Source organism: Takifugu flavidus, chromosome 17, assembly GCF_003711565.1.
Source record: "Takifugu flavidus isolate HTHZ2018 chromosome 17, ASM371156v2, whole genome shotgun sequence".
NCBI classification, from domain to species: Eukaryota; Metazoa; Chordata; class Actinopteri; order Tetraodontiformes; family Tetraodontidae; genus Takifugu; species Takifugu flavidus.
Genome location: NC_079536.1, coordinates 2,123,249 through 2,149,606, shown reverse-complemented (window position 1 = coordinate 2,149,606; position 26,358 = coordinate 2,123,249). Strand labels below are relative to the sequence as shown.

Below are 26,358 nucleotides of genomic sequence, written 5' to 3'. Positions count from 1 at the left end.
GCCGCTATCTCTGAACTTTATTCTGTCCAACTGAAGGAAATTTGGCCTCACAGCTGTCTCAAAGCTCGTGCCCGCTCTCATCACGTGCGGGACCATTTTAGGCAGAGACCACCACTTTGTGCATTAAAACTAATTTTAGGGCGCTCTATCAAATTGATCGTCACTGCAATATTCATGAAGCCCTTTTGTTTCCACGGCTACAGATACGACGGCACTATCTGGAATCGGTTGAGTCTAAAAGTCTAAAAGCATTATTCCCTATGCATGATGGGTCATTGGGTCTATTGTTCTGACGTGAAGAATTCAAGGCAGCTCTCTGAAGGCACACAAATGAACAATGTCAGCCCTGGCGTTGATGAATATTTAAAATGCGTGAGACAAAGTGGAGATCCGGGCGCATAAGCTTTTTTGTTGTACAAATCTCTGCGTCTCCCATTTCGGTTTTCTGCTGGAATAAAATATTCATAATGAAGCAACATCAACCTATACGTGAGGCATTTTTGCCGTGACGATCGGCGCCGGTTCTGTGGAAAGAAGCAGAGATCCCAACGAAGGGCTGCTCATCTATTTTTCAAGAGGTGCTTCTTTTGTCGCTAGCGCCCCCAATAGATAGCAAATGTGGGGGGTAGCTTTGAAGATGAAAACGGGAGTGAATTAGTAGCATAAACAACTCCTAGATTCACATCTGTGACAATATTTCATCCACAATTTTGGGACTTCAATGCGCTAAACTCTGCTTCTAGGACGCGTTTGTTGCAGATATCACAGCGCAGATTAAATGCCTGAGAAATGTCTGCAGCGCTGTAGCCCGATGAGATTATGTTTTCACAATAATGAGATTTCTGATCCCAGTCTCTTTGTAAGAGTTTTAAATATACCCACACGTGGCCATTAATAAACCTGGAGTCTCACGACACGATGCTAACAGGATCTTACACCGGGACATCAAACGCGTCATAAAGATTGATTAATTTTCAAACTGATAAGTAAAACTGACAATGGCCACGAGATTAAAGTCAAGATGACGCTGATGAATGGAGACTGGTGATTGATGAATGGATTAGGCTTCTAAAACCTTCAATCACCACCAGGATCACGGACGCTCTCCCTTTAGCTGCTTTATCCTCGCAGGAGTGAGAATGGAGATTTGGTGAAAGCCTCTGAAGATGAAGAGGGCATTCACTTCCTGGTTTGTGTCATTCATTTCTGGTTATACTGAATCACCCCGAAAAGTCAACAAAGAAAAAAAAAAAGATTTACATAATTCGTCTTTTAAGGACAGGGATTTCTGAACCCGGGAGTCGAGATCTTACACGGATCCCTTTCGATCCCTTTGTTTCGCCATGAAAGCCCAACTGGCCTTTTCAACAAAGCATAACTGGATCTTCCTGGACGTGTCTCTCAGGGAAGAGAAGTGGGGGGAAAAGGGAGTTTCACAACCTAAACATCCAGAGTAAATAATGTAAATGCTTGCGCCTCTTTTTGCTTTGACTAAAATAGCGCGTTTATGCTTTTATTAGAAAACTGGTTGCTCAGCGGGACAAATACATGTTGACAAACGGCCAAAATAAAACTTGGCTGCAAAGTGGTTCTAGTTCTACAATGAGTATCTCACCTGACAGGGCTGCTGCCGGCATCTAGGTCCTGCGCGGTGACTGCGCCGATGATGGTGCCCACAGGCGTGTCCTCGTACACATCCATCACGTACGAGGGCTTATTGAACACCGGGGGCTCGTCCACATCCAAAACGTTAATCTTCACCGTTGCCGTGTCTTTGAAAGCCCCAAAGCTCTGAAAGCGCGGGTCCAGATGTGCATTGGTGGCATCTACCTTGAAGGTGTACGCCTTCTTGCTTTCATAGTCCAACGCCTGAAACAGAGCAGAGAAATCAACAGGGAAAGGGTTTGAACTCATGTCATCGCTGAAAGTCCCCGCACGAGCTGGTCAGTGGACATGGACATCGGCCATGAATGTCACCCAGCACACTTGAGCATGGAGAGCTAAAGCACACCAACGCCCACAGTGGCGTGGATTTCTGATTCCAGTTTCAACGTGGTCATTCAAAAGTACACTCAAATTGCACGTTTGCGTATGCTGTGAGGTCTTAGATAAAGAGAGGAAAGGGCACAGGAAGTGCATTAAAGTGCGCCCATACCGAATGCAAATCAGTCTTTTAAAGCACCACAATGAAAAGCTGCCGTCGTCACTCTAGACTGGACATTAGAATCAGAAGCTCCATCCCAGATCTGAACACAAACGCTGCACAATTAGTGAAGAATGACTCTGACATTCTCACCCTGTAATTTGACATGTGCCACATTAAATCCCCGGCCCCTGAAACATCTGTCAGGGATTTGGGATTACAGTTTGAAGCATGTGTGAAATGTTCTGGCAGACTGGATTTTGGGCTGTTTTTGCGAACGTGATGAAGGGCGATTCCCTCTGAATCATTGTTTTTGCCTGTTTTAATGCAGATGTGACAACATTAGAACCCAACGACGTTACCTGGGCCTGGGCTGAGAGGACCTGGACATACTTAAGGGGTGGTGGTGCCTGCGGAGGAGGGAGAAATCCACAACAATCCAGTTTACATGGACTTTAATGTGGAGGTAGACCCAGTTTCAACAGCTCTTGACCTGAATAACGTCACATAAAAAGTCAAACTGCACTTACACGGTTCAGCACTACAGCGTTCTCCCCCCTGAACGGTTCACGTTCTGCCTCCTCACACCTTTGACACACGAGCCCGGACTCAATTAGAAAACTGCGGGGAGGAATCTGCATCCTCACTGTGTTGACTGCCGAGGTGCACGCCTTCGAGAGCAACGACACCCGTGTTCGTACTCCTGCCTGTCTCCTGCTCGCTCATGTGTGACCGACTATACTTGGCGAGCTTGCGGTTGTTTACGCTCTGCTGGACTGGAGTCACGTGAGAGTGAGATTCCTTTTGGTGTATTTTGAAATTGACTAACATGTGTTCACCCCGGCACCAATACTATCTTCCTGCCCCAGGCCTTGTGCTTCCCTGCATGTTACTTGAAAAGGCACCAGTAAAAGTAGCTAGTAAAAGCCTGGCTGAGTGTGAAAGAACCCGGCGAGGTGCGGTGAAGATTGAAGAAGCACCTTTTTTTTGTGAAGCGTTCTTTTTAATCTGTGCAAATTAACTACCTTGGACTTGAACCAGAAGCGACCAGAGACCGTCCAATCAGGATTTCACAGTTACAGCGGATGCTTCTCAAGCCCTCCGCCTCACCTCCACGGCTTCACCGCGGGGCTGCTGCAGCAGGTGTGGGCAGGGGCAGAAAAGAAGGGAGCGGTGCGAAGTCAAGCCAATCTGAAAGCAATCATTGACCATCAAGCGCTGTGATTGGGCTGATTACTGCATGCCAGGTGCAACTGGCAGGACACTGCTATACGATTCTTAAACAGGAAATACATCCTGTCCCTTTCCATCTCCTTCAAGGACTGACACCTCTGAAGGCAGTTCCCCAAAGCAACAGCCTGGCATAGGATCTAAATTCACCACAGCCATCAGGCAGAAGCCGGCTCTGGTTACGGTAAGTGCACTATTAAGCACAGCGTTGATGCCGGCAAATCAAGAGGCAATCTAAGAACTTCTCAGAGGCCAATTTTGTTTTATTTTTCTCAAACTGTACCTAAATCAGTCTGGGGAAGCTGTGCAACGCTGAGCTGGACTGTGCATGTGGGTTCTGGAGGAGGAGGAGAAGGAGGAGGAGGGGGCAATAATCTGGAGGTGGACAGCAGGAGGTGCACACCAGGCCTCATTAGGCAGAGCCTCACTGGGATCAGAAGCACAGCTTTCTGTCTCAACGTGTTCTATCACCATAGCGTGGATGTAATGTAATCCTCTGCAAGGAGAAGACAGGGACGCGTGGCCAGTGGTTGGGGTTAGAGCGATGGCTCAGATCTGGCGTGCACAGCTGGCTCCCCGTGGAGCCAATAAAGGAACGACACGCATAGCTTTCTAAATTTATCACAGATAAACGTGACAAATCTCCAACACGGACTAAAGAAAGTAACTAAAGAGATCACCTATTTATGCTTGTTTACGTTTAGCCTCATTGCTCGGGGTGCGTAATGTGGCGTGACCTTGAAAGCACAAGCAGCAGCGAAATGAAGCTGAAACTAGTGCGTTTCTCTCAAAACTACCACATTTGCAGCCGTCGGCGAATTAGACAGCTGAATCTTGACAGGTATTTCCGCTGAAAACTCACTTCAGAGATAAACGGCTGTCCTTCGCTCGCTGAATCTACTTACTGGATGCTCCTTTGCAGCTGTAATTAGAGAAGACGTGGGGATGAACCATTCTCCTTCATTCTGTCATTCCACACAACAGCAGGGAGATGTTTAAACACCCGATCATATTACTTTAAGACCGTGAGCTCAGGGGATGATGCATTAATAGTATGACAATCGAAGGTCATTAAGCATTTTACTGCACACCATCAACACAGAGTTTTATGCATTAAATTAACACTGAAGGTGACGTTACATCAATTGTTGTCATGTGACATGAGCTGGACTGCAGCTTGGCCAACTGTTCGTTGAATTCTGCAGGTAACAAGTTGAATTCCCGAGTTAGCTTGAATTATAGACCTTTGTTTTTTACGCTTTAAAATCCTGGTAACTTCTCATCCACTTTATCCCATTTGGGGTCACGGGGAGCCTATCCCAGCTGCTGGGTGAAGGCAGGGTGCAGATGATTTGCCAGCTACCAGAAGACCTCCCACACCGTGGCTTGAACCGAGAACCCGCCGCCTCTCAGCCCCTACAGACTAAGCTACCGCCACCTGGTAACTTCTGCTCGAGTAATTACTCAAGCACTTCATTCAGAGCCCTTTGATTAACTGTCCGGTAAATCCCATGGAACAATTTACATATTCTGGCTTGGATGGAGCAAAAAGGGCAGAAAGTTTGGCTGCCATTGTTCTGGGTCTAAGAAGCATGATGTTTCAAGAATGGCTGGGATATCTTTTGTTAAACAGGAATAAGATGGGGCCAGGAGGGCCTAATGAGAAATCCAAAGTTAATGAGAAGACGGGCTAATGTGTCAATGCTTGACTTGGGGAGAAGCAAATCAGATCAGGGCGCCATGGGGAAATATTGCGCGTGTATCATTAGTATTTTTCCCCCTTTTCTCGAGGATGACCTACTTTTACACTCAGGATCAGTGCTGTTGGAGTACCTATTACTCATCTTCATGCATGCATTTGTTCAATGGTGCTCGCGCCAACGCATGTTGAATTACCTTCTCAAAGTGTCTCATTATAATGTCGGTTGTTGTGCGTCTTTATATGAGTTACTGCGGACACAACCGGGAAGCGTATCAACGCAAGAATTTGTAAAAAGGACAGACCTAGTTCCTCTCATGTCAGCGTTGCTGCTCTTCAACATCACAACAGAGCACACTTTAAATTCTAGACATGGGGCTGTGCCCTTTGATATGTAAATGTGCACCTTCTTTGCACTGGTAGTGATGCTGAATGGAGGAACTTTTCTCTCTTCCAATTGAAAACATTGTGTTTCAGGGGAATTTGTTCATTTAAAACCGGGGACTAATCAAGCCAAGCCTGCCTCGGAGGTACTGAAAAACGGCTGACATCATCACATTAATGTGTGTGGATAAAAAACAATGGATGTTTCGGATTTTGTGAGGTCTAATCTGAGCGTCTATGGCAATATTTCCGCCTGCCAGCTACGGGACAAACTGTTGTTTGTAGCAGTTTTCCCAACTTGTGGGGAGAAACAGCAAAAGCTCGCGAGTCTCAGTGAGGCGTTAACTAATACGACAGCAGAATTCGATATCCTTCCCTTACCGCGGCAGGTCTAATTCACTGACAAGGATGAATCTCAGTTTTCCGCCAGGAAAAAAAATCATTACCGCGCCTCAGCTGGTCATTAGCAGCCCCTGTGTCATTTGTTTGCGTTGAGCACATGTAGCACCTTAACTGGCTGTAGATGAAATAGTCTGCAAAATGCTGCAAAGGCTCTTTTATCTATGATATGTGGAGCGGCCTTGAATCCATTTAACCACAGTATTGTACATCTACAAAAAGATTATGAATCATTACAGCACACACACACCCCACACCCCCATGTCTTATCCTCTGAGAGTAAAGGAAAGCAAATCTAAATACTGTACACCTAAAATGTTGCATATTTCTAAATGTAGCCGCCTGAGCCAATACTATAGGTCAATAGGTCATGTCTAGGAGTGTCCATCAATCCAAAGCTAAATATTTAGCAACCCTTAGTTTCTGCAAATCTGCTCCAGGACGAAAATTCCACCCAAAGTTATTAAATGAACAATTATGCTTCGGAACATTTTCAGGCTTTTGCTTGATATTGGTGTGGATGGCTGACTCCTTCATAAGGGCAGCGCAGGCACTCTCTGACAGTTTGGCGATGGTCTGCCATGCGGAAGAATGCTAAAGACTTCTAGCATCTATGAGCAGTTGACCGCCGAGCACAATGAGCTTATCATCACTGGACAAAAGCTTTCATGCCCCAGAGAGCCATTTGATGTGTCTGAGAATACCACAGGGCTCTAACGCTGCAGAGAGGAGATGCACACTTTATTGTGCTGCCATCAGTCACATCAGTTTGTCTCCTTGGCTGCCTCAAAGCATCTCCAACTCCCCCATGCCTGCTCCACGGTGGAGTGCCATGTGAGAGTCTGGCCAGCAGCCCTGTTGACACCGCAGAGGAGTCACACTTAATAGGACAAGGTTTGCCATGGGAAGAGCTGGGGGATGCTAGCTTAATCTATTACACCCACACCTCATAAGGCCACCAGAGAAAAGGCATTCTATTGACTCCGAGTATCACCTCACTTCTCTCTTTCTCTTTCGCCCCTTCTTTCTCCTCGCTCACACATGCCTAATGCATACACAAAGACACGGTGCTCCCTCTTTGGCCGTTCAGTGAGGTTTTATTCATCTGTGTCTGGCACCTGGGCCTCCTGTTGTTCTGTATTGTTTCCTTTCTTTTGACTTCTTTCACACCAGGCTCTAAATGACTCATTTCACCTCCCACTGGAGAACTTGGCACTATAATCAATAGATTAGCTTCAACACCTGCATCAGGCCCCAGTCTGTGTCTGCCTGTGCTTTTATGCTATAAGTTTTAAGCAGTAATGTTCTGTGATTACCCTGTGGCAGCATCAGCCTTGTCCTTCAGGCTCAAGGTAAGGACACTTTTTCACACTGGTGGGTTTAAAGTGTTAAAATACCATGTTTTCAAATGCTTTTCAATGCTCCCTACAGCGTTCGCCGCTGATTACTTTTGTCAGGTGACAGTTAAGTCTCATTTGCTGCTGAGCTGTGTCACATGGAGCCAATGTTTTTGAACTGAAATGACTGAATGTTCAAGCAGTATTTCTGAATTCTCTCTAATTTCGGAGAAATTAGGCTGCCGTCACCATCTGCCGCCGATGAAAGTGCCTCTTTAATTGATGGCAGGAAGCGTGGAAAGGATTCTTGTCCTAATACCGCTGATGGTTACGACTTTAGAAAAGTAAAAATAAGGCGAGCTTTAGATAAGGTAATGTGTGCAATTAGTGGCATTTGTCAAATCTGTGCGTTAACGTCCCCCCCTCGCCCTCTTTTGATGACAAGCCCTTTCTTTAAATGTCACACAACGCTTACATTAATCACTCAAAGACCTGGTTCTTTGAGGAGAAAAAAGGTCACCCGATGTAAACTATATGAATTTTCAGCACTGGCACGAAACCTTTTGCAAGGAACATTTGCTCGTGTTCACGGCGGCCGAGAGCTGCTCCAGAATCCTTGTGCACGAGTTAGAGAGCTGATGGATAATGACCCGTACTGCGCAACCAAATGTGACGTTCCTCGGTGACCAAATCGATTGCTTGATCTCAACCAAGCAGAGGTGCCTTTCAGGCAGAAGAAAGACGAGCAAGAAGCAACTAAAGCCATCAGGGCTTCCAACGCCTTTAAAGGGACACAATACGATCAATGTGTTTTTTTCTTCTTCTTGACCGCTGCCCCATCATCGCCCATTCATAAAACTAACGAAAAGGCTTTTTACGCCCCGCGCAGCTTCTGATCGACTTCCTGAAAATGACACGCGCAGCGTGAGTTCCTGTACTCATGAGTCAACGGTGTGTGCTCTTACCCCTGTCTTTGTGTTCTTGCATTCATAAAATTGGAGCACGGCTGCAGGAAAAACAAGCTGGAGCTGATTGATTTACCCGCTGAAATTAATTAAGAGGGCGGGTCAGAATCATTGTGGAAATGTGCGTCGTGTTTAAAGGCTTAAATCGAATTTTAATTACCTATTTGATGTTGTGAAAGTTACTGAGAGGCGATGGTTGACTGTGATTGAGGCAGTCGGCATGCAGGTGCCTAGACAATCACCAACACAGGTCAAAAAGCAGCTTATTAAATCCCGAATCCAATACTGTACTTGATGGCATCTGCGGCTCAACCCTCACAACAACAGTTGCAGCAGCTTATCAACTTCAACCCAGGTAACCAGGAAAAACATCATTTTAGTATTAACCCTGCACAACACTAATATACTCACACCAGGGAAATCTGATTCATAACTCAGAATAATGTTCCAATAAACAAGCATCTCACTAATGAACTAAACAAAGCTCTCTTAAATACAGAACACTGGATAAAAGCTGTGGTTCTGATGTGTCGACATTGACGGTTAATGGATTCGGAGGCCACGCCAGAGTTTTACAGCACAAACTCTTTATTCAGTGTCCCAGTGCTAAAATGGATGGAGTGAAGTTTGAGCTGGCAGATCTTATCCCAAACAGGCTGCCATAACCCAGAGCGGCTGTTCCAGGCTCACACTTGAACGCTTCGGTTTGTCCAAGTTGGGAAGAGTTAAGCAAACATGCAAACAGATGCAGTTAATCTAAGTAAAATGAAGTGTGCCAGCACCCCCCAAAGTTATGATACTAATGGTCTTTGTGTGACAAATACCAAGGAATAGTTTTGTGTTCTTCCCCCAATTTATGAATTCTAAAAGTGTTTGAAATTGCTTATGCACCTTCAGAGCTTCAGCCTCTTGGAAGTTCAGCTTTGTACCTATTTTCTTCATCGACATGAAAATAATTATATCAAACATCAAAATTCTGTTGGCTGAAATGACACTGCAGCACTTTTTGGTGATACAGCTAATATTCAACTACCGCTGTGATCACCATTAAAGGGCTACCGACAGCGTCACTTCCTGCCCTGGAGGGATCTCAACAGGATTGACGATTTGCCAAGATTGGAGTGAGAACTGACTCAGTTTGGTGACGGAGCCACGGTGTGGACACTCAATCACCTGATTTTTAGAGCAAAACAACAGAGCAAACACGGGGGCATTCATTAGATAAAAGGGACGAGGAAGAGCAACTTGAACGTAAAACGATCAGTTTTGATCGTAGGGTGGTGTGTTCCGATAATCTCAACCCAGCACATTCACCGCAGATCAAGGATCTCGTCCTTCAAGCCCAAAATCCCATGTGATCACACATGGCCTCATAAAAACGAACATGAATAAACAGCAGAAGACAGAAAATACAACACGCAACGTGAACCTAAAAGAAGTGGGGATGATGGTGTTCTCGGGCCTGTTTTTGAAATAAAAGACTGTGAAGATAATCCCGGAGGAAGCGCGAACATGCCAGTTTTCATTTACGACCACTTCCTCGTTCGTCAGTCTTGATTGGCTACGTTCCATTCAACGCCACGATTCACGGAGTCCTGACTCGGGAGTTGTCGCCTTCCAACACACAAGAAGATTTTGGGTTGTAAATACTTTAGTTTTATCTTTTTGACTGCTTTGAGGTCATGGGGGCGGTGCGAATAAATGTTGAACAAGTTTAACAATAGTAATATATATAATAATTGTCAGGAAAAATTCACGTCAACAGTGAATTTTACCTCAGACCGCAGTAAACTCTTGTCAGACAGTCTTATAACACATAAGATATTCGGACATTTGTCGAAGGGGGGAAATCGGGACAAAAACCGCTTAAGGCGGGTGGTATTTTTGAGCCATCCTGCAGCCGGTAACTTGGGGGTTTATTTTGGCATCACTTGTGTGAAGCTCTCATGTGGTACATCTTTGTATAAAGTCAATGGTGTGCGCACATTTTCTCTGCACATTTCCCTGGGAATTCATTGTAGGATTGATCTATTGTCTCCCGTAATCCTATGTTCTGCCGATGGGTGTGCCAACCCCCGCCGTGCCTCCATGCCTGCTTTCTCCTCTTCTTCTGTATCGGCAAACCAGGAAACAGAAGAGCGTCCTTTGAACCCATTACTCAGTTTGATCCTCTTATCATAACCAACCTTTCAGAGTCTCTAATTTGGAGTCTGCCAAACTCTGCTCTCTCTGCGCACAAGGTTGGTTTTCGTCTCAAAGCAGAAGGAAGGAGACAGAGCGGGGGAGAGGAGGTAGAGAGAGGATCATCTGTACACATTTGCACACCTGTCTCTGGGGATCTCAACCCAATCTGAAATAAGACGGCTCTGTGGGCGGGTCAGTATTCTGGGAATGCAGTGATGGACTCATAAAGGCTTCATCTCCAGCGACCTACTCTCTACAGCTTTCAGATGTATTCCTTCTCTTCCTCTGTTCCCTGCTAATATCACAGTCCCACACAAGTACAGACACATGTTGCTGCTTCAGATTGCATGGCTGGGTGGGGGCCGAGTGAAAGACAAATCAGAATATGCCCCACCAACAACGCCTCTGTAGAGGTATCTTTACCACTGTGGGGAATTCGCCGCGTCGCCTCATTGTTATCGAGCACGCAGCATCTGTTCAAAGAGATGCGACATAAAGAAACAAGTCTTTGACCGATAGCTGCGCCATTTGTTTGGTTTCTTTCTCTGTTATTGCCTCAGGCAACGTTGCTCTTTAGCTCAGATCCACAACCAAGTTTCTTGGCCAGATGGATCGTTAGCAGAGCAGTCACAGCCCCTGGTTGGAACTGGGGATTAAACCCATGACCCTCTTGCTGTGAGGCAATCGTGCTAACCCCTAGAGCTAACACTAGAGCTAACCACCAGGGTGAACCACTTTGCTGCCTAGTATGTGTGACATGGTTAAGGTTGGGCTCTCTTGAGGGTTAGCGAAACTGATAACTCATAGAAATTCATGGAAATCCATCATTGCAGGCTACTTTTAATGCAGTGCAGCAATTATTGTGAAGCCCAGGAAGCACCCACCCAATGTGAAGAGTGAACAGAGTGAACGCGACACCTGTGCAGGGAATCAATTACCCGCTCAGTCTCCTGCATATTTTGGGGATCAAAGGACCTCACCTTTGCGCTGGGGCATGTGCTAAAAATGTCCCAGTTAACTGGGTCTGAAACGTCAGAAAAACAAAGGTAGATTTCCATCCTACCAAAGTGCATTTGAGACAGTTACATCAGAAGTACCCCACAAGGCACATAACAGACTTTTTCATAATACTTTTGCAATGAAATGAAATAGTGCCTGAAATGATGAAATGATGTTTTACAACTCTCTAAAAGTGTTTTATTGCACTGAGCCCCCCCACCTCACAAAAGAGGCCGTTTTTTTTTAATCCAGCAGATGTGAATTTTCATGCAAATCATTGTTGCAGGACTTTAATGGATTCTTTGAGAAATTAAGTTTTGGACAGAAGATTCTTTATTCTTCATCGTAGCCTCACAGGCTTTTTTCTGTTTGGTTCCCAGAGAATAGCTTAAATTCCAAAGATGGATAATGACGATAACTCGTCTCAACAGTGCTGTTGTACAAGCGGCTGTTATTCCTTCGCTCATGTCATTGATTTTATCCTCATATGACCCGTTTGGTCTCGCTTTATGATAAAGTGATTTGCCAAAGGAGCTGTTTTTTCCTCCTCTCTGCAACTCAAGAGTTCATTCAGTGTTACCGTAAACACTGTTTAGGCTTATTTTCTTCACCCTTGAGTCACTGGAGCAATAAAACCACTGTCAGTGCAGTCGGACTCAAATGGATGAAGCAGTTCTGTCTTTACAGCCTGGAATTCCTGTTTGCTTTACTCTCATCTGTTTGTGTTGTTTATTCCAGGTTATAAAATGTCAAAATTTCGTTTTAGTTCAAGGCTCAAAGTATATGTGGACATGCCTCCCAAGCTGTTCTGAATTGTGTCATCTTTGGGTCATTTTTACAGATATTAAAGGCCACCACAGCCTAGTCATGTGATCAGAATTTAAATTTGGCACCAACTTGGTCAGCCACTCATCACCAGCACATTCCTTGTGAAATTTCATTTAAGAAACAACCCAGCTAACAATTCCAGCCTTTTTTTGTTGACTGATCACTGTGTTTTCTCTGGCAGGCGTTCACATTAGTTTTCCGGTTTAGCCGCTACGGTTTTGGCTACAGTTGGCATTTAAAGTCACCACAGGGGGCTTCAGCATCCTGCCAAAGGGCAACACAACAGAGAATGAGGGAATCAATGAGCAAGGCCTTGTGTGATTCTGTATGGAGGAAAATGGGCTGGCAGCATCCAACAGCGAACGTCGCCCGTATAGATTCTGCAAGTACATTCGTGTACTTTAACATGTCGCCCAGATCTATTTATGTTCCTCTGTGTTAAAAAACACAAGTAATGAGCCTGAACATATTCTAGCTGCCAAACCATACTGACAGGGTGTATTTTGATCAGTGAGCTGCCAGAGGAGTGGAAGAGCAAGTGCTTCTCTTCTATCATTCGCAGTTGTGAATGGCAGCGAGAGGTATTTTTGTCTTTGCAGGTTGTTGTTGTTGTTGTTGTTTATTTTACCTGCTAACAGTTCATGATGTGCCAAAGAGGTTGAACCAACATTGACTAAATGGCTGTAGAGTATGGACATGCAAGTAAAAATACATCTTTTCCTATATTAAAGCCCGCAGATATTTAGAAAAATAAACTAAAAAAAGAACCACATCTTTGAAAGAGTTGATCTTTGAATGAGCCCAAACTGAAATTTTGTTCTGTTTACGAAAGGCCCATTAATGCAAAAGATGCTCTGAGGCTGGAAACAGCACAGAAGAAAGAAAATTAGGAAGAATATTATGCTTCTGCTTTCCAGTACACACCCGCTTGTGGGTGGAATATTACGTCTGTTTGGTTTGGCTGGACTTTGGGAATTTTCATTTCTTTAACTAGGCGTGCCCTGAGGAGATACAGAGAAGAAAATGAGAAAGGAGTTTTATTGGGGAGAGTTTTCGCTCATAAAATAAACCTAGAAAGACGCAACTAATGCCAACCACACCAACGGGTGTTTTTTAAATAAAGCTGTTCTAAAAGTCCCTTAATGAATGTCACATTAATTAAAAATGAAGTGACCATTGTCAATGGAATTCTGGAGTGAAAACTGTGAAATTACAAATATCAACTAAACCCCAGCTTTTTATTATTTTTTATTGCATAACATTTTAACTTAAGATGACATATAATTTTTTGGAGAATTGTTACAGGTTTGGAGCTCTGTTTCTAATTTTAGTCCTTGGCTACAGCACATCCCCTCGCAGTTGTGGGTTGGTGAGATAATGGACCTGATGGGTTTTTTCCTATACATTACTCTCCACCAGTGTTTTCCCTTTACCCTGCAGGCCTTTAGCACTGTGGGTAAATGAAAGTGCAACCAGGTCTCCAACTCGGGGTCACCATCCATTGGCTGATGCAATCCATTTAGCAAAAAGAGCATAGAGTAAATGAGCCCTGGTGTGATGAGTGAACGCTTCGTAGAACACAAAGAAGAACTCCGCTATAATGGTGTGGACAGAAACTAGAGAAAGGACCAAATTCACACGACGTGATCACATATTCACTCTTGTTTCACCAAGGTTTGATTCGTTCTAATAAATGGTTGTTTTGTGACCTAAATTCAGTGCAGTTTGTAGTTCTGAGCATGTAAAGTTAATGGTCGATACAATACTCCAGGTTTAAAGTGCACCAGTTACAGCATGAAAGATGCGAAGGTTTCAGACTTTAATACAAGACAAACTGGCACAAATGGTGCCGTAACTTCAGCCGCAGAGAGGAAGGAAGCACATCTCAAGATGGTTTTTTTTGTTTCTTTGGGTGCTATCTTTGCTATTGCCTGTCACCGGTGAAATATTTTATGGTGTGTTCTTCCTTGTGATTTTATATAGTGTCTGGTGTTGATGTATTTTCTCTGCCTCTTGCTAGAAAGAAGCACAGTTCCAATTCAATATTCACCCAGCTCTGTGCAATACTTCACACCAGCATATGATAAGACCCTGGTGTAGCTACTACTAGAACGCCGTACCCTTCTGAGGATAATGATGCCCTCTTGAGTGTGCTCGTTGGTTGTGATGTCAAACATGTTGCCTCCATCCCCTGGCACGATGGTATACTCTACTTCGGCGTTCCTCCCGATGTCTAAGTCGTGGGCTTTGATTCTGCCAACAGCCGATCCCACTGCCGAGGACTCGGGGACTCGTAGGTGAAAGAAGCCTGGAAACACACACATATCAGGCTGAAGGCAGGCTCATTTATTATCAGCACTTGACTTGCGGTCTCAAGCCTCCCCTGCACCTGCAGAGGAGCATCTGATAAGGGGAGTTGCATCGCTATAGGCGCGGCATTAGTCAATTTTGACTTGTTAGGACATGAAGACTGCTCATCTCCTTGTAATTGGCTCGGTCGACCTGTGTGATTGGCAAACACAAGCGCTCAGAGGCCTTTGGTGCTCCCGCCAGCAGAAAGCACGGCTGAGAAAATCATGTTCAAATCCCTCTCGGAAAAAAGGCAGTAATGAATTTGTTTCTTCCCGACTCTGAGACAAGAAGCTGTTCTAACAATAGCATCTGAGTGCGTCAGTGAAAGAATCATTACAATAGCATTTCTAGCGCAAATGTCAGACGGTGACATGGAGCTGCCATGGGCAAGTCAACAAATCTGCTACATCTAAATATCCAAACCATTCAGTGCATTTCCGTGTTTGATTTTTATTTTCTTAATGTTTCGCTGCATCACCGTCATGTTTGCAAAGAAATGTCAGATCACAACCCCCATTTTGTTATTAGGAGAAACGTCTCTGTGACCGAAAGCAACTTTCTCCACTGACTCCACCGTTTTCCTCAACACGTTCCTCCATCTGATTAAACAAATACCTCATCGATTTCTCGGCCGCGAGTGGCTCCTTCTGAGGGAAAATGACAGGCCTGAGACAAAGGGGGGAATGCAGTCCCTTGGAAGTGTCTTCCGAGGATACTGCTGTTTGACACATGATCGCATCAAACTGGAGAGACTCACTTGAACATAAATGTCGGCGGTGAGTGGTGAAAGAGCGAGCTGTTTGGCAGAGGCTCTTTCTTTTGTTCTTGACAGAGAGCTAAAGTAAAACTAAAAAGAAAATGACCTTTTCCTCTCAGGCTACTGAAAAATGTTGCATTAAATATGCCGTCTGTTTGCTTGCATTGCACTGGCATTCCACAATATTGCAGAGGAATGCTCTTCTTTTTTCTTTATTTTTTCTTTCTCGATAGAAATCCCAGGATTGAGCCATGGATGATTTGGGGGCTGTAATTCAATAAATAATCAAGTACTTTTGATGACATGCATTCATTTTAAAAGCCTTTAGGGCGTCGTGTCCTTTTAAGGATGGAAAAAGACGGTTTCCTTCCACATATTAGCACAAAATGAGAGGGAGCTGTCTGAGAAGGTAACCAGCAGATGCTTCATGGCACCCCCCACTGCAAGCTTTAAGGATAATTCTGCAAAGCTATATGCACTGCGATTAGTCATGACCATTGCAGGCTCTGCCGTTGCGACCACATCTGGCGCCATTATCACAGCGGTTCATTTAGAAGATGAATGGCTTGAGAATGTTTAATCTATAATAATAACTAGGGAGAGGAGGAATCATTTCTGTAAGACAAATGTGCAATTGATTCATGCGGCATTGTGATACTGAATCAGTTTCCGGAAGGTTTTCAAAATCAGCCTTTTTGCTTTCGGACGAATGGAAGAGAAGTAGACAAAGAGGGGCTTTGGAACGGGGCGGAGGAGGTGCCGGACTGACCCGGACCTCTGTGCTGTGACAGCATTATGGAAATATCAGCTTTTCCTCACAGCCAAAGGAGCTTCACCATCTGACTGTTCATATTTACATTCAGAGGAGAGTGTTCCGTGTCACCACAAAACACACAAAGTGACTGCGGCAGTGGAGAGCGACTGTTTTCCTTTCCTGTCAAACACTTGCTGTTGGGGATGGAATCTGCTTTGCATCCACTTAATATTAATGGTTGGTATACGCAGATAGGCTTTCAGAGATCATTGTGGTGTCAGGATGAGTCCCCCCCTTTGCTCAGGCTGGCTCTTTACGCGACCTTATGAACGGTACAATCGAATTAATCTGGTTCAGCAGCTTATACAAAATACCGGATAAAATGTAGTGTTTAAATACACCGAGTCAATCCCTGGTGCAGCACCATCATCAGCTCAATCCAGGTCTAAATATAGAAGGATGCCCCGTGTGCCCCAGAGAAGCACCAATCCTGCTTTATTAGTTGGGATTGTAGCTGCCATTTCAATCCCGCTAAATAAACAAGCCGGAGTGTTCGACGAGACGCGATCAACTATTCGATAAACCGTTGCCCAGCATTCATTGGTCACCTCTTTAAACCGGCACAAGTTAAGATGGAAGTTCAAAGTTCAGCCGCTCACTTTTGGAGAACCTCGGTGGATTATCGTTGACGTCACTGAGGGTGATGTTGACGGTGGTTGTCCCAGCAAGGCCCCCCAGCTGCCCTCCCATATCCTTGGCCTGGATTAGTACCTGGTACTGTTCTTTCACCTCTCTGTCCATATTGGGCAAGGCTGTCTTTATAACCCCTGGTGTACGACAAAACAGACAGTGAAGGGGGGGGAGGAGAGAAAGAGAGGTTAATGGTATTGTACAGCTCAAGATACATAGGCAAGAAGAAAGGAAATATCCTAAAAGCAGACCATGAGCCAGAGGCAGCACACAGGCGTGTACTCAAGGCTAAAATAGAGGTCTGGAAGACGCTTGACATTCAAAAGCGAACTCTGGTGAGACCATATAATGATTCACTGAGGATCAGAGACCCTGAGATCAGAGAGCGTTTTCTGCAGCAGAATAATCGCTGGGCCAGTGGGTGGCTGGCAGGCTAAAAGGAACCTGGAAGCGTAGGTGTGTCTCCACTTTTTTCCTCCTCTTATTCTATTTAACTTTGTACGGACGTTCGGATTGATTCACGGACCCCTGAGACCTAAATCAAAGCTTTTCTTGAAGGGTCTGTCCTAGTTCCTCAGCGATAGTGTTCGATAAATACTGAGATTTGTTGTCATCGTCCCATTGCTTGGCTTATTTCCTTTCAGGATTTCCTTTTCATCTTTCTCATGCAGCTGAGAGAGAGAGAGAGAGAGAGAGAGAGAGAGAGAGAGGAGAGAGAGAGAGAGAGAGAGAGAGAGAGAGAGCCCTTCAACAGTCTAATTTTTCCCAGCATTATTTTTGAAATAGTCGTGGCGTGTCATGCACTGTGGGTGCACTGCGAAGCTGAGAGAATCAGAAAACGGTCCCACTCCTCATGTATGATATTCATGAATCTATTTCCATGTCATTCCAACTGTCCCAGATAGGAAGCTAAGGTCCTTCTCCTAGAACGCTGCTCACATGAAGGCATACCTGACTATTTTTCCTGTAATATTTCCAGGTCTTTCCATTTCGTCCATAGACCCGTCTGGCCCAGGGTCAGCAGAAAGGGAAAGCTTCGATGGCAGCAAGAATAGAGAGTCGCCGTGTGATAGTTTTTTTTTCCGAGGACATCGCGGGAAGTCGCTAACTGCACAAAATTCCGATGACTCACTTGCAGTTAAAAAAATCATTAGGATAGTTTGGGGAACACAGTTCATTTCCTCACACTGGGAGTGTCTGTTTGTCAGTTCACCTGACAGTTTGAAACGTTGGGGTGTGTTACACTGATAGCATTCCCGCACCGCGACTTCTATATTTAAAGATGCTGACATTCAGGAATATTGTGCAGTCGCTTCTCTTAACCTGCTTCTCTTTTTTACACGATGTGAGCATCTCTTTGTGTTACACTGGTTTGTGTAGTGCCCCAGGTGTCATTTCTTGAGCCTGTTTGAATGGCATGATGCAGTAAACGGATGCATCGATCTACACTGTCGCGCGGACTCCGTCTCCTATTGCCGCATTCCATTTACCTCAGAATTCATACCTGGGAATGACATCACGGGCCATTTTTCAGCGTTCCAGTTACAAAGTTGGAAAACAAGATGGCAACCTCTATGAAAGTGATTTTCCTCTTTGTCTTTTCCGAATATAAACAACTTCTGGACAAACATATGGTCCCTCTGCAACGTTCAAAATGTTCACTGTTTACACTCGGGCAGCCATCTTTGAAAACAGTGAGGAATCTCTGACATTTCGAGTAGAAAATCCGACCTCAGGGGGCGTTCCAGCAGAAACTTCCAACTCGGAACTCGGAAATTCCCACTTCTTGTGGCTGCTACAATAGAAAGGCCGAGTCACGTAAAACAGTAAAATGCAGAATTAGAATGGAATGCCTTTGGTGGAGCTGTGTGGGGCATTTTAGAAATGCATCACCAAGCATTACTGATCCATTTAAATCCTCTCAGACGTTGCACCAAAATGTTTCTACATTACTGCAAAGTTTTCTTTTTAAAGCAAAATGGAAATGACAGATCCGGGTGTTCTCTCACCTGTCTTGGGGTCGACAGAAAAGTATGGCTGGCCATGGAGGATACTGTACACCACTCGAGCACTGTTGCCATAGGTGGGGTCATCCGCATCTGTGGCCGTCACTTGTGTCACGTACGTCCCTGAGGATGGGGAAGGGAAGGCGAGCTGATGTTACTGGTTTTCTCATGAGACTCAAGTCCAAATGCTTTGGGGTTCATCGCTTTGCACAGCCGTTGCACTGGACACTAATGAATGATGAATCACGGCCGATAGGGCCGCAGCCAATACCCAGCGGAGTCCCCAGTGAGAGAACAGGACTTCAGAGGATGATTGGAAGCGATTTTTTTCCCCCCGCTTGTCTGTTTTGATTTAGCAAATTTAAGCAATACTAGATGGGCAACCACTGAGTGAACAATGCCATTATTAAGGAAACAAAGAGCCATGGCTGGGAGACTATTAGGGTGGCACTATTCCAGACTCCTCCTGGAAGAGGCACAGAATAATTACATGTTGGGGCTTTGACTCATCCAGTTTAACTAGCATGAATTGGAAGCACCATTCCATTAGGGGCAACCTTGTTTACTGTGTATTTAAACTGAAAAGATTCAATCTAAAGTTTCCAGTTTAGGAGAGTAGCCAGCCGAAATTGCCCTGTCGGGCTGATTATTTTATTACCGTGGAACACTAGGCTGCACTTTCTGAAGGAGATGGCCAGATTCTTTATTGGCAGACAGTTTGATGATACCTTGACAAGACAGTTTCAGGCGTAGTCGCTCAGCTGTACATGTATCGTCTAGCTGACAATATGAAATGTTTGCAGGTGACAGATGGAGATGAAAGTATGCGTAACGTCGGCCTTCCGGTCCAATCAGATTGAAACATTAGGAGGTAGAAGTTTCTCATAAAAAAAAACAAACAGCCATAAGTTTTTAACACCAATGTTCAGGAGAGGATAGAATCAATCAACACCTTTACATCGGTGTTGGAAGCTTGGTGCTGAATGCAGATGAGATAAAAGGTGGAACGCTAATAGTCACTGACACCATATTGTATGTGTGACGCTGTCAATGTGAAAAAACACTTTATGTGTAATTGTGCATAATCAGTTGTGTACTTAATGCCTACACAGTTGCTATAAAGGTCACTGCTGTTCATTTAAATGCAGGAATAATTAAATACCATTTAAGCAGGTTTTCTTTCTACTGTATTAGAACCATAAATTACTAATTATGCTCAAACACATTACTGCCGTGACGCGAGACAAGATATGTGCATTAGGATATAAGAGGGAATCGAGACTGGTCCAATCCGAGCAAACTTTGGCTGAAAATGAAATCCACAGTTTGCAGCAGAATTAAAAATGAGACCAACATTTTGTGGTAATTACAGTTTTTTTATGCAAATCTGTCACTTCCCCTTAAATATTCAGGGATAAGCGGATTGGCAGCAACTCTGAGGGAGTCTCAAGATTAGCGCTGTGATTGATTTTGTGTTTGTCTATAGATTATTAACAGCCAATATTGCATATTTATGCTCAGCGTATCCCTTTGTTTTGTCTGCCTGCATAAATCCACGGGAGGGTCTCAATCGGCAGCAAGTCTTTGTTGTGTAATGTTGATGAAACCTTTATGTTTATTTAATATTTGCATCCCAGGCCGTGAATAATCCAAATTATTTTTGCGTCCATGGTGACGGTGAGTATACACCCAAACAGGATGTGCAGGCTGGTTGCAACATCTCCTGCTGCAAGGAGGTTCTTTGTTAAGCACGCAGGATTTCTCACTTTCCCCCAGTGCTACTCTCCTTTACCACGACAACTGTTCACTTCAGGCATCCTTGAAAAATAAAAATTGAGGTTGGTAAATAGTCATGCTGACGACAAAAATAGAAGCGCTCGACTCTATATGCAGTAAACCATTATTGCAAGAGCGATAAATTCCGATTAGAGGTTTTGAAACAAAATTAAATGAATGGGAATTATTTGGAGCAGCTGTTGTGCTGAGGGAATCGTATGAAATATACCTAAACATCTGCCTGGACTGGAAACCAGTGTCAGTGTTCCACAGGCAGACCAAATTGCGACACATTCTCTAATGTAGGGTAATGTTTTCATGTTACCGACTGCTGCTCAAGGGGGCGGTGGAGTCGATCACCGCATCACATTTGACAGCATTAAACTGGGCGTGCACTTCAGGACAGTATTGTAAAAATTGGGAGCTTATCAATATTCATTCACAGAGGATTCGATGAGCTTTGGCGGCCGTAAACGTCTTTGATTCTGCTCCAATTCCGGGAGCACGCGGAACTCTGATGACTAAAGCCGGCTGTTGCATTAGCACAGATAATGAGAGGACCTCCTGACAGTGCAGCCGAAGATAAAGTGATATTTTACAAATGCATCTGTAAATTCCCCATGAAACTGAAATTCATAATAAACAAACCAGGCGTGTTCTGACAAGTAGGGCTCGGTTTGGTACGAGCTTCCCTATCTAATCACTAAAAGATGCTCTGTTTTCTACTTCCTGATTCTTTATGTGTCCAACGAAAAGCCTCAGCGTCTCGCTAAACAGCTGCTGCGACGCCGATGACAGCGAAGATTCAAGCCTACGTTATTCCTGCTTTGCCTTCTACCAGCCCTCTGGAGATAAATGATTTATAGGTTCTAAAGTCTTCATTGCCATTCAGATCAAGAGGAACCATTCTGCCAGTGAATTACCTTGATCTGTTCTCCTGGGGGGGTGTCGAGGGATGGGGATAAAGACAACCCTGACTGCAATACAGGCAGAGCACACCAAGAAAGAAAGGAAGGGAAAAAAAGTCCCTTTGAAATGTCAAAATCAGTTGGAGGTGGAACAGATTCGCCCTCCTCGTTCTTCCCGGTCACGCTTCTGTATTCTGAAGCTACGAAGCGTTCGCTGCCGCTAAACCTGAGCAATTAGTAAAAGCCGTTAAGTGTCTTCAGTGGACATAGCGTGTCACTGCATGTGGTCACATACCTACTGGCGACATCTCAGGGACACTGGCCCTGTATGGTCCCTCCAGGAACTTTGGCTCGTTGTCATTGATGTCTTGAACCTTGATTACGAATTCCGATTCGGGCTCTAAGGGTCTATTGGTGTTGATGTCAACAGCTTGAGCACGCAGGGTGTAGTAAGGCTTCTCCTCCCTGTCGAGGCTCCTTAAGGCGTGGATGTCCCCTGTTGTTTGGTCGATCGTGAAAATGGAGCCAGCCCCGTCCCCGGAGAGAGTGTACTTCACCGCACTGTCCCCCTTATCAAGGTCAGTGTGCAGCTGGAAGACAAAAGAGGAGCAGAAACGGCAGGTTGAGAACAAACTTCGGCACAGATAACGATTCCCAGAAAGTGCAGGTCTGAGCTCTCCCTGAATACAATTACACAGAGAGAGCAGGGGAGCTGACTGTGCATCAAAGAGCAAATTTACGTCTGAAAGGATCAGCAAACCCCCTCTTTAGCGATGAGAAAAAGAATGTAATTTTGCTTTCAAAATGTTTCACAGATTAATGAGTCCATACCTCTCATAAATAATGTATTTTCTGAGTGTAATTATGCTGCAATGATAGCTCCTCTACACTCTGATCCCATTTTTATTCAACTGTGAGTCTGGCAACTTCTCTTATGTGGGAGAACAGAGAGTTGGGAGGTTTTAGATCATTTTTACAGGACCTGAGGTAAATCGTCTAACTCTGGAATCGTTTCAGCCATCAGCGCCATAGAACGTCTTTTTTGGGGGCCGATCCAGGACCAGCTCTCTGTACAAGACAAACACATTCTGGGCTGCTGGTGGAAAGCCTATTGACACAGTTTAGTTTACGTTCCCGGGGAGCTCATGCACACAATTCAAAGCTTTTTAAATATTTAGAATCTCTAACGCAACGTGAGCGTCAGCATGCATGAATATGGATTTTTTTTACCCTCAGATCAGTTACACGGAATTTCCACCCACAGTGCTGAGCACCACTGTCATTCCACGTGACGGGAAAACATATTTCAAAGAAATGAAACTGAGCTGCACAAGCCTGTGCATTGATAATGGGAGTGGGATTCACTGTTTTAGTTTACCATGACAGAGCACACACAGGAAACCCCTTTTCCCTTGGACATTTGCCTTGCCACAAACCAGAAAGATTAATATAAGCAGTAACAATGAAGCATTTTTCCTAATGTAAATGCTTTAATTGCCGTGGTCCAACCATCTTATGCTCATTTTATGGGCCGTGCACAGCTCTTCACTAACTTTTACTACTATGCGCTACAAGCCATTGACTGAACAAATCCACGCCACTTTTTCTGCGTATTTAGTTGGTCCCTCTCATCCTTTTGCTGAATTTTAAGATGTCATTTTCACCAATTCTCCATTGAACCTCCATGACAGTGGAAGAAATGGAAATATGAGCTGCAGCTATAAATTTGCTTCCATTTAATGTTCAAAACAACGTCAGACATGCAAACCCATGCATAAACACACTGGAGTTTGTCTAATTGCGGATTCAGTGCAAATTGCACAGTTCACAGAAGCAAAGCTGGGCATTATAAACATTTCAACCATGGATTATTATTCATTGCTATTTAAATGAGTGAGAATTGTATGTAGGACTAACCGCAGTCCTTGCCAACAAGGGTCACACAATAATTTGCTGGGCACCTCTGAAAAGATTGGTTCCGATCTACTAAAGGTATTAAATAATGTGAACATCAAAACCTGTAGGAGTGTCCAACCCATTTTATTTTATGTATAAGACTAATAAACTGGAAGTTTTTTTTTATTGTCATTATTACATAATCTTATGAACTTTCTTTTTATATAATTTATGTTGTTTTATGGCAATTCGTACCTCTAACCTTGACAAGTTAGTTTATATTCAAAACTTGTCTGACTCCATTATTTTTTTAGAATTAATAATAATGTTTTTTAATTGCGCTTTAATAACTTTAACGGGTTGGAGACAAGTTTATAAAGTGTCGTACAAGCGTCCATTAGCTGCTACACAACCGAATTTAATAATAGCTGCGCAACAGAATTGTCGGAACAGGTGCACCTGATAGGCACCAGGAAAAAGCACCACCTGAACTTGATCTTGATTTAAGTGCTGAAGCCAAGGTGAAGCACACAAAATCGATGATCTGGCTTGAACTCAACCCGGAAACGTCTTGATATTGGTAAAAACCTGGCCGGATATCGACAAACCTCCCTGATCAATAACCATCGGCGCGTTATCTGAACCCCGGTAATAACCCGGCTCTGAAGAGACCGTCCACAAATTGCGACAAGAAAAATCTCCCGAAAGAGGCTACAGTGAACAAATTTAGCCACCTCAGAACCAGCAGCGTGGGATCAGCTCATCTCAGCTGACACTAGTTTCATTACACTGGTAAATATATATATATTTATGTATATTTCAAACTTTTTAATCAAATGTGATTCGGTTGGGTGTAGCACTTAATTGTACCGGATCCCTTCGCTCCGGGGAGCAGCGTTTCAATTAAAGAAAAAAAAAGGTGTGTTGTTCTACATTGTTTGCTCAGCTATCGTTGCACGACGTTCATATTTACATGTTAAGTGTACAGCAAAGACAAAACCCAAATCATGTTTAAGAACTATTGCATCAAAGACTGTTTGTTGCCTAAAGATTGATGGTGGTGGATCCCTCCAAAAGTATAGGCCCCAGGCTCTTCTTTATGAGCTAAACTTTAAAGAAGCCATCTCAAGTGTGTTTAAGGGACTTTTAACTGGAGCATGTTATAGAAAGTTTACAACTTTCCTCCCCTGTTGTCCTCTGCTGTTCCGTCTGAGCTGATTTGCTCTTTCTTGCTGTTTGCTTTCATGATCTGTTGCATCTCGTGTGAATTGCGTTGCCTTCTGTCGCGACAAACCTTGTTTTACACTGAAAAACGGTGTGAAATTCTTTCCTGCTACGCTCACACACCAAACACCATAAATCATTTGACACCAACAACATTTGGCATATTTGTACAGATGATATTATGGACCGGAGATCAGATTTGACGCACATCTGAGGCCAAGAGTGGCTGCAGCAGGTAGAGGATAACTACATTCCCTCCTTTGCTGTTTGGCTGCTGTTCTGCTACTCTTGGTGGTACCACCTTGTTTCCTTTGTCTGGGCACAATGTCGTTGGTGTGCTGCTTCCGTGTGTCTTGTAAATTATTGAGTTTTATCTCAAGCAAATTGTGAATTGGAATGAATTTGTGACACTGTTGCTGTGTGAAGCTGTTCCACAGGTTCCTCCATGGCCTCTGTTCAGGGATGATAAATAGTGACTTGTGGAATATCTTTAACCTCGGTTTGTAGCAAAGAAAGTTTGATTGCAATTTTGGAACGAAACAGCACTTTAAACCAGGTTTCCTTCCATGCGCAGTTTGTATTTTATTCCCGGCTCTTCTCTCCTGTGCCGAGCTTCGTTCTTGGCATTTGAACGTGCGTTTGTAGCGTTCCTCAACTGTTTGCACAAGAAATCCACATCTCTACCTGTCTTTAAAGGAAATTCCCCTCTGTCTTTCATGAGATGTCGGTGCATAGTGAGCGTGCACATGGCAAATAAACCCAGAAGAACTGAAGGTAAATGTCTGGCAAAAGGAAATCTCTCCTGGGAACTGTTATATTGACTCATTGGATACATTAAGGATAGAGTTAGGATCATGTGTGCTTATTATGTGCATGTAAGTATTTCATTTTCAGGTAACATTCACAGGTCAGTGCGGCATTTTTGCCGATGGGCGCTTCTAAAGTCAAGGCTGGAACCATTTAAGAACAACATTTAGAGATTGCTAGCATGAAAACGGGCTTCTGCTTGCCTTCATTCCTACACTAAAATGCGTTGACAGCTAAGGCCTGGGATGGGATCTGTGAAGCTGTTGTAGCAGCTCCAGCTCGCGGGAGTGTTCGTTAACGTGCACCGTGGACGTGCATAAATGGTCTAAAACTAAAAAGTGCAACGGGGCATTTTTAATAAACATGAGAGCGCTGTGTTACGTGTTCTTTAAAACATCCCTGCACATAAATTGACTCCGACAGCCTCCTATGTAATTGAATCCATATTTACGACAGCTCTAATGTGGGAATTAATCCTCCCACCTGTCTAGCGTTCAGCCACATTAGAGGTTGACTGTCCGGATCAGGGTTTTTTTTTTTCAGATGGATGTTATCTGCCTTTTTTGGACATTTCCAGTTTGGGCCGAGGCTTTTTAGCTTCCATTGCTGCTGCACGGCTAATCGCTCTTACGTGCTGTCAACAATTCTAAGAGAATATGTCGCATTCACGGCAGAGTCGGGCTGGTCACGGCTGTTTTGTTGTTTGAGCTGTCATGAAACTTGAGCTGTTTTTAATTAACACCCCCCCAAACACACACACACACGCACATTTTCTGTTTTAGCCCAATAGAGTAGTAGTTTTGTGTCGCTCTTCATTTATTATCCATCTTGTTTCCTATTGTTTTGTAATCCCATAATCTTTTTGTAATCCATTCACCCAGCATCATTTGGAGTAGATTAACTCAAGATGCATTGTTGCAGCTTAACACTTTGTGAGTCGGATGAAACGACGGCACGAGCGACACGCTCGCTCTTTTGGAGGGTAACACTCGATGCTCCGTGGGATTAAAGCTGCAGATG

At 44.2% G+C, this 26,358-nt stretch overlaps 1 protein-coding gene and 1 long non-coding RNA gene across 2 annotated transcripts in view; one reads left to right on the top strand and one right to left on the bottom strand.

The window, feature by feature from the left end:
- Positions 1-26,358, bottom strand: part of LOC130513772 (cadherin-12-like) — a 64,268-nt gene that overhangs the window by 11,000 nt on the left and 26,910 nt on the right. Inside the window, exons 3-7 of the mRNA XM_057012793.1 lie at positions 21,707-22,001; positions 18,731-18,850; positions 16,691-16,858; positions 14,289-14,476; positions 1,616-1,869 (exon numbers count right to left, since the gene is read on the bottom strand). Coding sequence (XP_056868773.1) covers positions 1,616-1,869; positions 14,289-14,476; positions 16,691-16,858; positions 18,731-18,850; positions 21,707-22,001 — 1,025 coding nt within the window. The remainder of the gene's footprint in view (positions 1-1,615; positions 1,870-14,288; positions 14,477-16,690; positions 16,859-18,730; positions 18,851-21,706; positions 22,002-26,358) is intronic.
- Positions 23,797-26,358, top strand: part of LOC130513774 (uncharacterized) — a 175,082-nt gene continuing 172,520 nt past the window's right edge. Inside the window, exon 1 of the long non-coding RNA XR_008946826.1 lies at positions 23,797-24,099. This is a non-coding gene — a long non-coding RNA (uncharacterized LOC130513774). The remainder of the gene's footprint in view (positions 24,100-26,358) is intronic.